At 35.8% G+C, this 14,470-nt stretch overlaps 3 protein-coding genes across 4 annotated transcripts; 1 reads left to right on the top strand and 2 right to left on the bottom strand.

Moving 5' to 3' along the window:
- Positions 1–12: 12 nt before the first annotated feature.
- On the top strand, positions 13–6,425 carry LOC113669030 (uncharacterized). Its single transcript, XM_027185020.2, has 6 exons — positions 13–265; positions 1,139–1,442; positions 2,538–2,621; positions 2,829–2,974; positions 3,576–3,898; positions 4,446–6,425. The coding sequence occupies exons 1-6, from the start codon at positions 165–167 to the stop codon at positions 4,712–4,714; spliced, it is 1,227 nt and encodes a 408-aa protein (XP_027040821.2). The 5' UTR covers positions 13–164; the 3' UTR covers positions 4,715–6,425.
- LOC113669031 (uncharacterized) lies at positions 6,042–10,144 on the bottom strand. 2 transcript variants are annotated; one of them, XM_027185021.2, is made up of 4 exons: positions 9,987–10,144; positions 8,503–8,544; positions 7,835–8,236; positions 6,042–7,048 (listed from the first exon to the last, which is right to left on the bottom strand). In XM_027185021.2, exons 1-4 carry the CDS (start codon positions 10,066–10,068, stop codon positions 6,711–6,713), a joined length of 864 nt encoding a protein of 287 aa, XP_027040822.2. In that variant the 5' UTR covers positions 10,069–10,144; the 3' UTR covers positions 6,042–6,710. The 2 variants fall into 2 exon arrangements, with proteins under 2 accessions (XP_027040822.2, XP_027040823.2); XM_027185022.2 differs by lacking the exon at positions 9,987–10,144 and adding an exon at positions 9,727–9,950.
- Positions 10,145–11,127: 983 nt separating this feature from the next.
- LOC113669017 (transmembrane protein 222) lies at positions 11,128–14,425 on the bottom strand. The gene is made up of 6 exons (XM_027185005.2): positions 14,242–14,425; positions 13,537–13,621; positions 13,322–13,353; positions 12,984–13,077; positions 12,755–12,885; positions 11,128–11,792 (listed from the first exon to the last, which is right to left on the bottom strand). The coding sequence occupies exons 1-6, from the start codon at positions 14,358–14,360 to the stop codon at positions 11,714–11,716; spliced, it is 540 nt and encodes a 179-aa protein (XP_027040806.1). The 5' UTR covers positions 14,361–14,425; the 3' UTR covers positions 11,128–11,713.
- Between the last annotated feature and the right edge of the window lie 45 nt (positions 14,426–14,470).

Raw genomic sequence — 14,470 nt, 5'->3', positions numbered from 1 at the left:
GCGCGTAAATTCGCATGAAGAAGAGGCTCTGCGTTCGACTATGATTGTTTTCCTATACGCCAGATACAAATCGAGAAGTTTGGGATAGCAAGATCTGCTACTTAATTCCTTTTATTTCTTTGAAAAAAGTACTTCATTGTGACTTAATTACTAGCAACTCAAAGATGCCCTTGGTTGACAGCTCAGAGGATGGGGAACGTTACTCCTTTCGCTTGCGTCGAATTGGGATTCCTGCGACTTATCCGGGAATCGGGAACACGTTCAAGTGAGTTGGAACAGCTGAGCTGAGCTGCTTTAATACGGTGCACGTACTTTGAAAGCATACGAGAACCGTAGGTTCTTTGAGTAGAAGCAGATCTAAGTTATGGATCTGTGATAGAAGATCAGTTGTTTTTATGTGAAGCCATGTAAAAGACTTGTGTATGCGAATTATTCAACTTGTTTTGACTCTAATGACGACTTCCACTCTGGTTGTCGAAACGTCAGTCAATACTCAGATTAGTACCTCGTCAGTATTAGCGACAGCAGTCCTTTCCAGGAATGCTTTTACACAGAAGATCATAATATAAGATCAGTAGAAATACATCTGTAAATATTGTTGAAATATTAAAACTCTCGCTTGCTGGCTTGAAGCTTTAATTTAGGTCGAGAAGAGATATTTCCTATAAAACCGTGTTAAAGGTTTAAAAGTGTCTAAGTGGTTAAAAACATGTAACTCATAGGGCCCACATGGTCCCCCTGTAATAGTGGTTTCAAAATAGGGCAAAATTTTGATAACCACTGTTTAGTTGGAGTGGTAGACTGGGGCTGGTGGTAAAAAGAGAGGGGAAGGGGCTGTATCTTTTGACCTGTTGGTATAGCATGACAGATATATGTGTAAGTCTTTCCTTGCCTGCCATACTTGCTATACATTTCACATGGCAGAATTGCCTTTGCATGCATGAGATCTCATTGAGTTCTGTGTAGTCAAGTGAGGTCTTTTGAGATGTTTTGATTCAGTCAGATCTTTTTGCAAGGGATTGCACTTGAAATAAGATATTTTCTCCAAATTTAAGATTTATTAAGGCTTGCATATTTTCTTCTACAGAAGATCTTTCATTAAAACTTTGACAATAACAGTTTTTACTCTTGTTTTCAGAATTAACAAAGAGATAACTGTAGTTGGAAGAAATCCTTCGTCTGATATTTTCCTGGATTCCAAAAAGAATAAAGTTATGATATCTAGACTTCATGCACAGATTATTACAGAGGAGGACAGCTCAGGAAAGCAGACCTTCTCAATCTCTGACACAAGTCTCAATGGCACATATGTGAATGACATTAAAATTGCTGATACTTGTAATCTCAACCCAGGGGATACTGTTACATTTGGACATATAAGGGGAGCTGTTTTGACCCCTGGGGAGCTTGCTCAACAACCAGAATCTGAGTTCTGTTTTAAGGTGAGTTGTTGTGATTGGGTGCTAAAATGACCACAGAGTTTATTACAGTTTTGGGGCATGAAAGAAGTTGAACTATTGAAATCCCTTCCCCTCTCCAACAATTTCTCTCTAGATCTTATCTGTAATTCTCCTTACTGTCTGCAATATAATTTTTTTAATGATGACTTAAATGGAGATGGTAAAAGTTAAGCCTGGTGATTCAAGCAAAAGATGATGTTTTCAGTGAATGATGCAGAGATACTCTGATAATTTAAAAACTCTAAGCAATCAGAGGTCTTTGTCTCCAAGTATGCCTATGCGTATTCTGAGAATTTGGTATGGGTCAACTAACAATCCACTAATTAATATTTTTCTTTATTTTCATTGCTTGTTTGCTTGATAGGAGAAATTTAGTGTTAGTCACTTAAAATTGGCAGGTATCAAGTTCCTAGAATTTCCTGACATGTTGTCAAGAATCATTTACATGTTTAACATATATTTTAAGTGAAACAAGGTTTTGTGAGAATACCTGTCCAAAAGCAGTAAACAAAAACAAACAAACAAACAAATAATGAAAACCAATAAGAACAACAAAGAAAACCACACACATTGGCAATGGCCTGAGCTTGTACCCTGGCCTTGGTCTCTTAAATGCTAACAATCTCCCACATTATTACAGTTGTAACCAAGGTTTGATATTATCGTTGATCAATGTTACAAAAACTGTATCGCTGAATGGGGTACATTTACTTTACCATAAGAACCTGCCCTCAGCATTCATGTGTTTTTTGGCAATTCACTTGCACCAATTTACATTATTGAGTGGTGAAAGAGGCATTGTTTGTCAGAGGAAATGATGAAGGGCTAATGCTTGGAACATCAGCTTTGGAACTCTATAGGGTGGTAAATCTATGTTATCAACTCGGGTGATAATACTAAATTACCCTTCATGTATAATAATATTCCTAGCCAAGGGTCAATCATGGACAGACCTTGTTGAACAGATGTACCTGGTGCAGGTACATATACATGTATTTGTGATGGATTTCACTGAGATGCAAAATTATGATAATTTTTCTCCTTGTTAAGGTTTTAATTTTCTTTTGTTAAATTTAGTTTGAAAAGTATCCAGCCACACCTCCTAATGAGAAGCAGAGGTCTACAGAAGACACAAATTATTCTCCTGAATTTCAAAGACAGGTGCAGTGTACTTGCTGTCTTCCTAGTATTTTTTCCTTAATTTTTTGATTCCCTAATTCTGTAAGGAAACAACCTCTTTATATTTATCCATTTCGTTCTCTTTTCTTTTATCTATAAGAAACAATAATCCAATTTATAAATTGCTTTTAATTTCTTACTCTTTTTCTTTTCTTTTATTACTATAATTGTTATTTTTTAAAACATCAGCAAACACCAAGCCCTCAAAAACAGCCAAAGCCTGCATCAATCAAGACTCCATTGTTTCCTGTGGCTCACATTCCTGATCTTTCAGCTTTTCATACTCCAGGAACACCTGGATATTTGGCTTCCTCATGGTCTACAGATAATTGCAGGTAAGTGCGTATTAACTTCAATATTTATGTTAATTAAGGTGTTGATTTTACACTTGGCATGCAACCTGAGGCATGGTTATTACAAATCTCTTTACATGCTATTGTATACAAGAAGGTGATTAGATTCTCTTAACCCTTTAACTCCCTTGAGTGACCAAGAGAGAATTTCTCCTTACAATAGCAATACAATATCAACCAGATAAGTTTTGAGAGTAAAGAAAAATATCAATTTGGGGATAATTAGTTGATCCAATGCTGAATTCTATGAACTAACATGACAAGAATTGTATGGTTGACAGTAAGGATAATTACAAATTTGATCTGGGACTTAAAGGGTTAAAGATTAATGAGGATGAGAGTGACTCTCGGGTAAATTGTTGTAATTTTTAATTCTGCCTTCTTTTTGTCATACAATCAATAATGAATTACTTGGGAGAAATAGTTTTGTATCAAAATAATACCTTCAAGCTGATGTATTGGCCTATATCCATCAGCTTGACACCCACTAAGTACCCAAATACTGGACATTTTCATGTACTTGGTCATTTTGACTTCTGGCATATTACAAAGACCTACTCAATTTTGATTTTAATAATCACAGATTACACAGTCCCATTCGTGGTAGCTCAAAGTGGCAACATAATCATGCTAGCCAAAATTTGGATTCTGATCAAAGTAATGATGATCTCAGAGCATATGCAGCTGCTGCAGCAGATGCTATGGCCGATAGTGAGGAGGACATTTTTTTAATTCGGCTGCCAGAGTCTCCTGAATCATATGAAAAACCTGGCACATTCTCTTTCTGTGCAAATAAGCAGACATTTATGAACAGCCATACTTCCAAGACAATACACCAACCTTCCCAAAGAAACATCAGAGAAGGAACAAAAAGATCTATTGGTAAAGGAAAGAGTCCTCTAAAAGGTAATTGTACTTATATTCTTTAGTTGAGAAAAACTATTTAGAGGTGATCAGTAACTTTGCAGCATAACTTAAATAAAAAATCCAAGGCATGATTTTAATCACACTAGTCAACCTTAGTTGAATGATTGATCTTAAACCACAAGTCATCTCCAGCTACAAATAGCATGATGGCATCCTAATTAATAATCAAAATGCAATACAATCATGTGAATTGCATGAATCCTGTCAGCAACATTTATAAAGTTATCCTTTTCACCTAGTATACCTATCACTGATAGAAAACTTCAAGTAATTTTATTTTCTTCTTGGTGTTAGAATACAAAACAGGCAACTCAATAGACTGACAAGTACATGTACATGTACTTATCACAAGGAGTCAAAATTTGATGTGTCTCCTTATCTTGGTGAATTAACAAATAAAGTTCACACTATTATACAGCAAGATAATGAATTCAATACACATGTGTGTGTGTGTTATTTGCACTTGCATGTATGTTCTAGTAAGTTTTCAGCTTGTATTCAAAATTTGTTGTACCCTGCATTTTAGTGGCCAGTAAAAGACCAAGAAAGCATACCAGGACCTACAAGAAAAATTCACACAAATCTACCACAAGCAGTAACAGTGATAAAGATGAAGACAATCTCTTGTACAATTCTTGTTCATCTGTGGACTGTATTCATCCTCACAATAGAGACAAACTCGTTGACTGGGTACAATGTGATGACTGTGACGACTGGTACCATGTGAAGTGCACAGGGCTAACCCTTGAGTCTGTACGTCCAAAGTCAGCTAAGTTCCATTGTGGCTGTGTATGAATCCTTAGAGTGGCTTTCTAACCATTTGACTCCTAAGATTTAAGTAGTGATTTTCCATGTTATTGGTCATTTATCACATACAATTTTAGATCTAAAACTTGATGGTCAATCAAGCAATACCCCCCTATCTGATATAATATTTCACTTCTCATCACCTTTTTGCTTGAAAATGTATGGATGTTGTGAGGAGAAGTTCATGCCTGGTCACTCTTTGGAACAAAAAGGTTAAGATAAGGGGCTTAGGGTTCGTATGAGAAGTGCTTTTCATGTAAAGTTGACCCCTTAGACCAATCACATACCCATCATGGTCTGAACTCACTGAACATTGTTGCAGGGACAAGTTTCAGTGATAAAACTTCTCTATTTACATACATGTCGGCATCAATGCTACATGCACTTGACTGAACTAATTTTGTTGCAGCAATCATATTTACAAATTAAAACCAGTTTGAATTTGTTTGAAGCAGCTGTACCTTTTAGGCTCTGGCTTGTTTGTTGTTTTATATGTCTAGCCACCAAAAGATCTTCAGGAAACACTGACATAATCTAAATGTGTGGTTTTAGCCTTCAAGGGGAATTTTAAGGCTTTCCTCATTCTGAATCATGGTGGCAAGAGTTTCAGGGCTTTTTTAAAAATCTTATTTCTGTTAAAATGAAGTTGAAGCTAACAAAAAGTTTCAAACTAATTAGGGATGCCTAGCCCAGAGTTTCCATTCAGGATTTTATTTAAAGAGGACATACGGTATAGTGCCTTGCATTGCATTGTTACCTCATTTATTAACTAGTCTTCAGTGGTTGTCATTCTAGATAGCAAATTTTAGGCCATGCATCTGAGTAGTTTATCCACTTTAGTATAAGTAAGACAGACCTCATGATTGCACATCATGAACTTGGAAGTTCAACTAGGCCTTTAAATGTTTTCCCCAGACATTGTTCATTTATCAGCAAATTTGAAGTTTAACAAATTTTAAGTGAATATATAGGACTAAGTTTCCTATGTAATGAATAATTTTAAAATCACCTGTCAATGTGTGATGTTGTTTCAAGTTTGTTTTGCTGTTCCTTGTCAATTAAGTGACAGCATTGAAAATTATCTATAAAAATTCCTTATAAACACAAAGGGTCCCATTTAGGATTCTAAAAGTGGACCTGTGCATTGGGTTGCATAACTTGTTTTATTTTTTAATCAACTAGTTTCCTTTTGTTCTTAAACTAGGTTTTATGAATTTAGAATGGTCTGTAAGGGGTGAATCCAATTTTGTTGTAGATAAAACTGGTTTCATGTGGGCATGTCATGAACTCAGGGATTCAGCTCTGCCTTCATAAATTTGTCCTTGACAATATATATTTATTGGCAAATATGAAAAAAAAATTAAAAATGAAAAGAATTACACAAAGTTCTATGAATTTTAAGTACCAAGTAGGCCTTATGAAGGTTGTTACTTGTCAATTTATTTCAAAATCACCTGCTGAGGTAAATTAAAAGTTGTTTTTGAAAGCTCGTCTCACTGATGCTTTTCCCTAAAGGAAAACTGCTGAATATTATAATTTTGATTAAAAATATGACCATATAATTTTGATAATATAATTTTGAAAAAATATTATTTGATAAAGTATTGTAAATTTCATAATTCAGTTTTTCCATCATATTGACCAGATTGTTATATTGTGCATTGTTGTGAAACTCTAAAAATAAAGCTGTATTAGCTTTGTTAGTTTGTAATTGTTGTGATCAAAGAATTTCTCTTGTTATTTTTTTCTCTAGTTTTAACTATTAATTGAACTAAATTGTATCATTATAACATCTGACAATAATTAATTTATGATTATTCATATAAATTGTTTTCATCATTTCCAGTTTGTCAGATAGACCACTTACATGTACAAGTACAATTAAGTATGTTTTAGACAGTCTTTCAGTTAAGAATATTGAGAAATTTCAAATGTATAAGGAAGCTCAAAACTGGTTTACAAGCGAGAACAGTTGAGCATACACTTAAGGAGAAGGAGTAAGCTTAATCTCTTCTGAAATTTTCTTGTGAAAGTCTTCAGAGAAACTCCCTTCAGGCAGGCTTTGAAGTAGTATCTGCTGTAATTGTACTGTGTCTGGTCCTACAATCAGTTCTGGGTCTTTGTTCTTTTTGGCTGTGTTCTGTATTAGAAATCCTTTGAAGCCAAGTCGGGATTGCATTTTTCTGATAGGGTATATAAAGCCTTGATCTCTCGCAGAGTCAAGCAACTGTTTGATTCTGTCATGGTTTGGGTCTGTTGGAAGTATCTCCCACTGTGGATCAGGACGACCAGAAAAAACTAACAAGGTGATTTTCAAGTTTCCTACAACAAATGCAAAAGAAGTATACAAGTCATATGATGTACTAATATTGTATTACAATCAATTCAGCCAAGAAAGGTCTTAACCCTTCACACTCTAACATCAGAATGCATATTCTCTATACTGTTCTCTATTAAATTTCCTGAGTGATGATAAGGAGAATTTGTTTAACAATCAAGAGTTTTTGTAGTAGGTGATCACTTCCTTTATCCCTTGTGACCATAATGTGTGATTCAGGGCTGATATAGTAAAGAGAAATTAGATGCTACTCACTCTTTGGGGTCAAACAGTGAAAAAAATGCTACAAAATGTTGGAAATTATTTATATTAATTTGATGCTTGAAACAAGACAGCATTTTTTAGTATTTCAAAAGTAGTGCAGTGAGAAGCTTTGTTACATGATTCTGAACAGATTTTAGCCTCAAAGAGAATGTTGACAGATATTAGTATATTCCTGGTGAATAATGCTTTTTGGTCATGCTGATTGGCTAGTTTGGAAGTGAATAGCTAGTACTATTCACCTCTGAGCAGCTGATGAGACAAAATTGTGCCGCAAGAGTGTAATTTCTAACCATTTTTTGGTATAATGAATGAAATAATCTTATATTTTTGTATCTGTGTGGTATATACTAAAACAATTATTCATCTCAGTGTTGTTGAAAGTGGTGGATTTTTACCTTTACTCCGGTGAAAAATTGTTAATTAACATTTCGAAAGAAAGACAATCTCCAAAAATGAGTGAAATCAACCAAAAAAAGGCCTTTTCGTTAAGGTCATTCTTTAATTACCAGACTCCTTGCATGTTGCTGTTGGTGAGTCACTTGATGTTCCTTCTCGTTGATCTACACCTACACTCAAAGCTTCTTTCCTAATCTTCTCTGAGAGATCCTCTCTTATCTTACCAGGGAGCAATTCACTTGGCATACTTTTAAGTAACAACTGTTGAAGCATTGCTGTGTGCGAACCAAAAATATATTCCAGATCTTTGATCCCTTTGGTTGTGTCCTGTATTGTGAATCCTTTGAAGCCAAGTCGTGCTGGCATGTCCTTAAAGGGATTCAGAACAAACCCTCCAGCTCGTGCAGTGTTAAGAAGCTCTTCAATTTTGTTGTAGTTAGGATCTGAAGGAACAACTTGCCACTCTGGATCAGGAAGACCAGAATATATTTTTATGGAAACTTTCAAGTTCCCTGCAATAAAAGAGGACTTGTGAATTTCAAATAGTTCTGGTCCCTGTGAAAATTGTTCCATGCAAATCTTTACAGATAAAACTCATTCTTTTATGATACTTCAATTTAAGGGTCCTCTGAAATATGAGAGGATTTGTCTTCATTAATGAACCACACAATTCAGTAAAGAGAGTGTTTATGGTTGGGCTGAACATGGTTTTTATTAATTCACTAATAAATCGTAATTAGCATTATATAATTATTTATATATATATCATTCACTTTACCCTTTGCAGTTGTCATGGTGGTATCTGCACTCAGAGTTGTTGCTGTATAGAAAAGAAAGGCCAACTATAAGTTTTCATCAACTGAAGATGATAATGAACATTATTAGAGTTTTTAAAAACATGAACACAAATGTAACTATTTATGATTACAAACTTTGTCAAGCATGGCTGATTCAAAGGGGGAAGAAAATCTCCTTTACTCTCATCTTATGCCTTCCCCTGCGAAACATTGCAGTTTTTCTTTCAGTTTCCACCCTTTCTTTCCCGTTTCTTATCGAAATCTAACCGCTATTGTCCGAGGTTCTCATTCCAATTTCTACCTCCACCTGATAGTTGACTAATACCTGTTACCTAATATAATACCCGCCTTAAAAATGCTCTCAGTCGTCACAGGTAAAACAAGCTAGACCGCTGTAAATCGGCTAAGATTCAAAAGACAAAACAAGAAGTGGGCTACGATTATTTTAATTCAAACTTCTGCAGATTTATGGGTTAGTCCTCATTTCTACACAAATCCCCCTATATGCTGCCTTTAGTGTGACAAAAACGCGCATTGTTCGATCTTGGGTTACCCGTGTTCGCGCTGTGTTTTGCCTTTAAACAATAGAATTATATTACCTATGATTTTAAATTATCATTTAATCCATACATTTTTTTTCCTTGGGAAAAAAAATAAATAACAAGCCAAAAGTCAAGTGACCCAAATGAGTACTACTAACGTTGATTATAATTCATGACTAGTCTCAGACTTAAAAATAATCAATGAAAGAGGTGCAAAGCTTTGATATGAGGGGGTAGGGGGTGGTCGGAAGTGAAATTATTCTGCTCTCACTGCATGCTGTGCATTTTATGCTCTGAGGTATTCAAATATTTTAATGTTACAATCTAGCGCGGTTTTTAGAAGGCATATACTGATAAAAAGATTGATCGTAGCAATTTGGACTCCACAATCGAACGATCGATCATGGGAAACCCGTAAACAATTTCTTAATAACAAGTCTTCTGACGTTGTTTCCCCAGAAATTGTATTAAATCGAGTGATTATGTCGCAGTTTAGGATAAGGTTCGTAACACCGACTAGACTGACTGTTTTGACAAATTGCACCGGTCTTGATATAGGTGTAGAGGGGGCACTCGTGTGAACGGTCACAGAAACCCTGTGTTCTTATTTGAAAACCTTAAATTCAAATCTTAGACAATTGTGTCGATTTGACTCATACGTACGTGCGTTTTCTAACAGCTTATCCTGACGGTTTAGGAAATGATATGTTCCACATAATCTCCCGGCAATAATTGTTATGTACGTACTCTACCTCTCTATGACCCTTAATGTTCTACGCATGGTTACCGCTCTCATCTACAAAATTCTATGCATAATGAAGCAATGGGAGGATCCCACCGTCAAATTGTTACCGCTGAGTTTTTTTTTTCCTTTTAATCTGGCCTGTGAAAACCCTGCAAAGAAGTAAGTTATTTCATCCTACCTTCAGTCGAAGCGTTGACAAGGAAAGTGAAATAAAGACACAGCAAAATTTGAAACAAACGCTTCGCTTTCGTAAACATCATAATGAAAAGACCGCGCTTGTACCAATTGGGGTTGCGTGCTGGAATGGGGGACAATTTCCGTGACAGATAAATTTGAGCAAGATTTCATAGGTTCCAGTCTTCCCCGCCACGCCCATTTTGTCACGCGAGGGACAGTCCCTAGGTGTGTTTTTTTACCCACCAAGCTTGAAGAAGCGTCTACAGGTCAGATATCAGAGAGAAGAGAGGGATCTCTCCATGTGCTGGAACTAAGAAGGGACATACAGAAGAGGAATAGCCTTATATCTTGGTCACAGATGAGTGCATCCAGTCATTTTCAGGGTTGTTGTTGAGAGCCATTTCCAGTGTTCCAAGGAATGCCATGTAAGAAAGGAGAAACTAATTTTTATGGGTTGAGGAGGCTGAGCAAAGGGGTGATGCATTAATGGGGTTTACACTAGACACCTGCTTTTCTATAGGGAAGAACTTTGACAACTAGATTCCATCACTGATCCATTCAAAAACTAATATTTTTCAGGAAGTGGGTCATGCAAAAAACTTGTTCAGGACAGTATGAATTTCATCAAAATAAATAAATATGTACATGGCTGGTGAACTAAACACTTGTAAACCTTTTACACTCTAACATAAGAATGCATATTCTCCATACTGTTCTCTGTGCATAATACCTAAGATACTGACAGGGAGAATTTGGCTAACAATCTAGTAACTCTTTAGTATGTGATCAGAATACCAATTCATTTCTTGTATTCCTAACGTGAGACATGGTAGCTTAAAGGTTATAAAGTGTGCTGAATGTGGAAACAAAAGGTCTGGAATGGAACCATGACCAGATAAGGTGATGTGTTCTTGGGCAAGACAGGTTAATCTCATAACACTACTCTCCATCCAGTGTTAATGGCAGGCAAACCAACAATGAAATCTGACAAAGTACTGTGGGTAACCTGCAGTGGGCTGGCATCCCATTCATATGAAGCATCAAATGAGGTGGGGGGGGGGGGGAGGGGTGGTGTTTGACTTAGCCTGTATGCAGACTCAACAAGTGCACTTTGTAGACTAGTTAAATAATTAACAGACCAGTTAATTAACTCCTGACATTTATTGAAGTACAGCACCCCCACACCTCACTCTAAGAGCTCTCTGTGGCATGGAACACCAAAATCAATTTTTTTCACTTATTTTTTTTTGACTTGTGCCACAGTCTTCGTTGAAAATGAGGGACTGGGCATAGTCTTAAACAATATTTGGCTAAGCACAGTAAGCTCTAGAAATTTATCAAGTGTGTGTTTTCATAAAATGGGAAAAAGAGAGTATATCCTTAAGCTATTTTTTTGGTGACTTTGCAATTTCTTTCAGTTTTGACGACTGATTCTAGAAAGCCAAGTTAAGATTACTTTTGTCTTCTTGAGACCTGTGACAGAACTATACATATGCACCTATTACATAAATAACAACTTGTGATTTTCACCAGTTGTACAAACACCTAAATCTACTCCAGGAAAACAATAATAACAGATTGATTGCCTGACTTAGCCTAGATTTATCAGAAAGACATGGAAAGGTTTCTCACTATGCTCTTTTGAATGTTTTCTAGGGCAAAAACCATTATATCCCAGGCAAAATATTTGTATTTACATCATTTTTATGATTGTTTTGTCCATGACATTCAAATCAAAACAAAGAGGAGTATTATGCAAGTTATAACCACAGTGAATGGAAGCCATGTCTTCAGGAATGCACCCACACTGCAAACAATGATTTAAAAAAAAAGCTGTTACTCTGTTGTTGGTGATATCAATAAAAAAAGACAAAGATAAAAATGTTGTGCCTGTTAACGTAAGATTCATGAAAAAACATGTCAGTTGGACCAGGAAAACTTGCGTTGATAAGTAACAAGGACCTGTATCTCGTGCATGATGCCATCAATCTAGCATCTTTGTTATGATACAACTTTCACAGTATATGTTTTGAACCAATAGTAACAGTTGAATAAAGGGGGTAAGTTTCTAAAGAAACTGTGGTGCTGCATTGGTGGGAGAGTATAGCAGGTTATTTAGAGTTAACAACTGGGTTGAAAACATAAATTGGCCACCGTAAAGAATAAAAGAGCTGAAATTTTGAGTGTTAGCCCTTTGTCAGAGTGATACATGAATCACTCTGACAAAGGGCTAACGCTCAAAATGTCAGCTTTTCCACTCTTTACAATGGCCAATTTACGTTTTCAACCCAGTTGTTAACATTAAATTACCTGCAATAGTAACAGTTGTCTGGGAAGTGCACCTGGGTCAATTTTTTTTAGCAGAGTGGCAGTAGTTGATGACAATGAACCACCTTTCAACAACCTCAGAAGTCACTGTTACCTAACTGTCACCAACAACAGTTCTCTTCAGGGCAATTCTCAACCTGAGGATCACACTACATGATGAATTAACCCTTTCACCCTAACATCACTATGAATATTCTCCAAACTGCTCTCTATACATTTCCTTAGGTACACATCAGGAGAATTTATCTAACAATCAAGAGTTTCTTGAAACTGTGATCATTTCCTCTATTCTCTCAGCCCTAAAGTTTGATTCAGGGGTGATACTTTTAGGAGAAATAAGATGCTTATCACTCTTAGGGGTTTAGTGGTTAAGTGGCATCTGCTGTCATCATGTCTAATAATAGGTAAGGGAATTGAATACAAAAATGCCTCCAAACATACCTGACAAATTTCCCAAAAATAAACATGTTAAATGCCAGTTTAACCATGTTCCAGGAAGATGACCTTTCATACTGCATCATATTCAGTGACATGGCAACATGTGAGTGGCAGTTATCACAAAAAAGGTTATGCTGAAAAAAGGAAATAAAAATTTTTTTAAAAAATTGGCAATTGTCATGATTGCAATATTAACAAAATTTTCACTATGCTAACTGATCAGTTAACTCACCATTCTATGTTTGTACTCCTCTGATGCAGATGAAATGGCCACATCCCAGCTGTTTTGTACACTGGAAGCTTTCGCTGGATTTAGACGTAAGTATCTGTAAGTAAATTGTATTTGGTTTTAATTAATTTAAAGATATAATTGTATCCTAGATAATTTTTTAGGTCTTTCAATTATCAATTCTTCTGTCTTGACATTCTCAGTTCAGATTTAATGGACAACATGGAAAATTATCAAAATATCATGCTTGTTCTTTGATATTTGGTGGAACTAGGTCATGAAACACATCTGAAATTAAAAATAAGATACACATATACAATCAGCTGTACAAAACTACCTACTTTGTTGGTCTTCCAAAGGCCATATCATCTTCCTTTCAAGCAAAAATAACAGTGTAAGACATGGTAAGGAATTCTTGTTGTTTGGTTGTTGTTATTTCAATATCTGTACGTTGCTATCTGTAACTTAAAATTTGTAAATGGTGTATACTTTGATATGGTCATCACTGCAACATGCGTTCTAGGCTTAAAGCACAAATGACAAAGGTATCACTTACTGAAACATAGTATGGACCAGCAAAGTCTCTTATTACACCTGAAGACATGGCAATCCCCATATGGCCAATGAAAGGGAAAAGCCACCTTACAATATATGAATAAAAAAAGTTAATTAGGAAAGGAATTTTTAGAAAGACTGATAGAAAGTGTAAAAACTAGCCTGTTATCCATTAATACCCATTTGTGCTATGTGTGTGTGTGTTTTTTTTTCTTAAACAACTGGTTCTAACTCTTCTAAAAAAGGTTCCGTTGAACTTTACTAGTCATACAACATCATCTTTCCTTTTTTGTCTTTTATCGTCTGAAGGAGCAGCTAGGTTGCAAGAAAACCACGATCTTTTTTTCCTTGTAGGAGGATGGTGTCGGTACTTTCATTTTTTTCCTTAAGGAGACTTAAATTTGTTTACTAAACCAAGGGGTGTGCGGAATTTTTTAAACTGTCGATCCTCATAGTCGAGTAATACATGGATTTCTTCTGATTAAGATTAAAAAAATTAAAAAAAGGTTACCACTCACTTTATCATTTATGTTAAGAAGAAAGCAAATATTTCCATGTTTATCTTTCGTACATAATTTAACCCAAATAATTGCCCTGGATAGCTACTTTCCAAAATTCTCTCTAACCTAATCAGAACCAGATCACAGGAACGAAATCATTTCACAACAGTGAACATGCACACTTTAAAATAAATATATATACTCACGTAAGCACCGGGATTGGTGTCCAGACAATACAGTACGGATATCTGCTCCGGGCTGCGTCGATTTTTTTATAGTTATCCTCGGCGTCCATGATATTTTCTTCTGGATTATCTGCCATCATGTAGCGACATTACGAAGAACTCTGTGATTGAAGGCCGCCATCGAACGTAAGATATGGGACATTTCAGTGCTTTTATCACAACACAACTGTTGCTGTTGAGTAGATCTGCT

Source organism: Pocillopora damicornis, chromosome 8 (assembly GCF_964200805.1).
Source record: "Pocillopora damicornis chromosome 8, jaPocDami1.2, whole genome shotgun sequence".
Taxonomy (NCBI): Eukaryota; Metazoa; Cnidaria; class Anthozoa; order Scleractinia; family Pocilloporidae; genus Pocillopora; species Pocillopora damicornis.
This window is presented reverse-complemented; position numbering and strand designations above follow the sequence as displayed.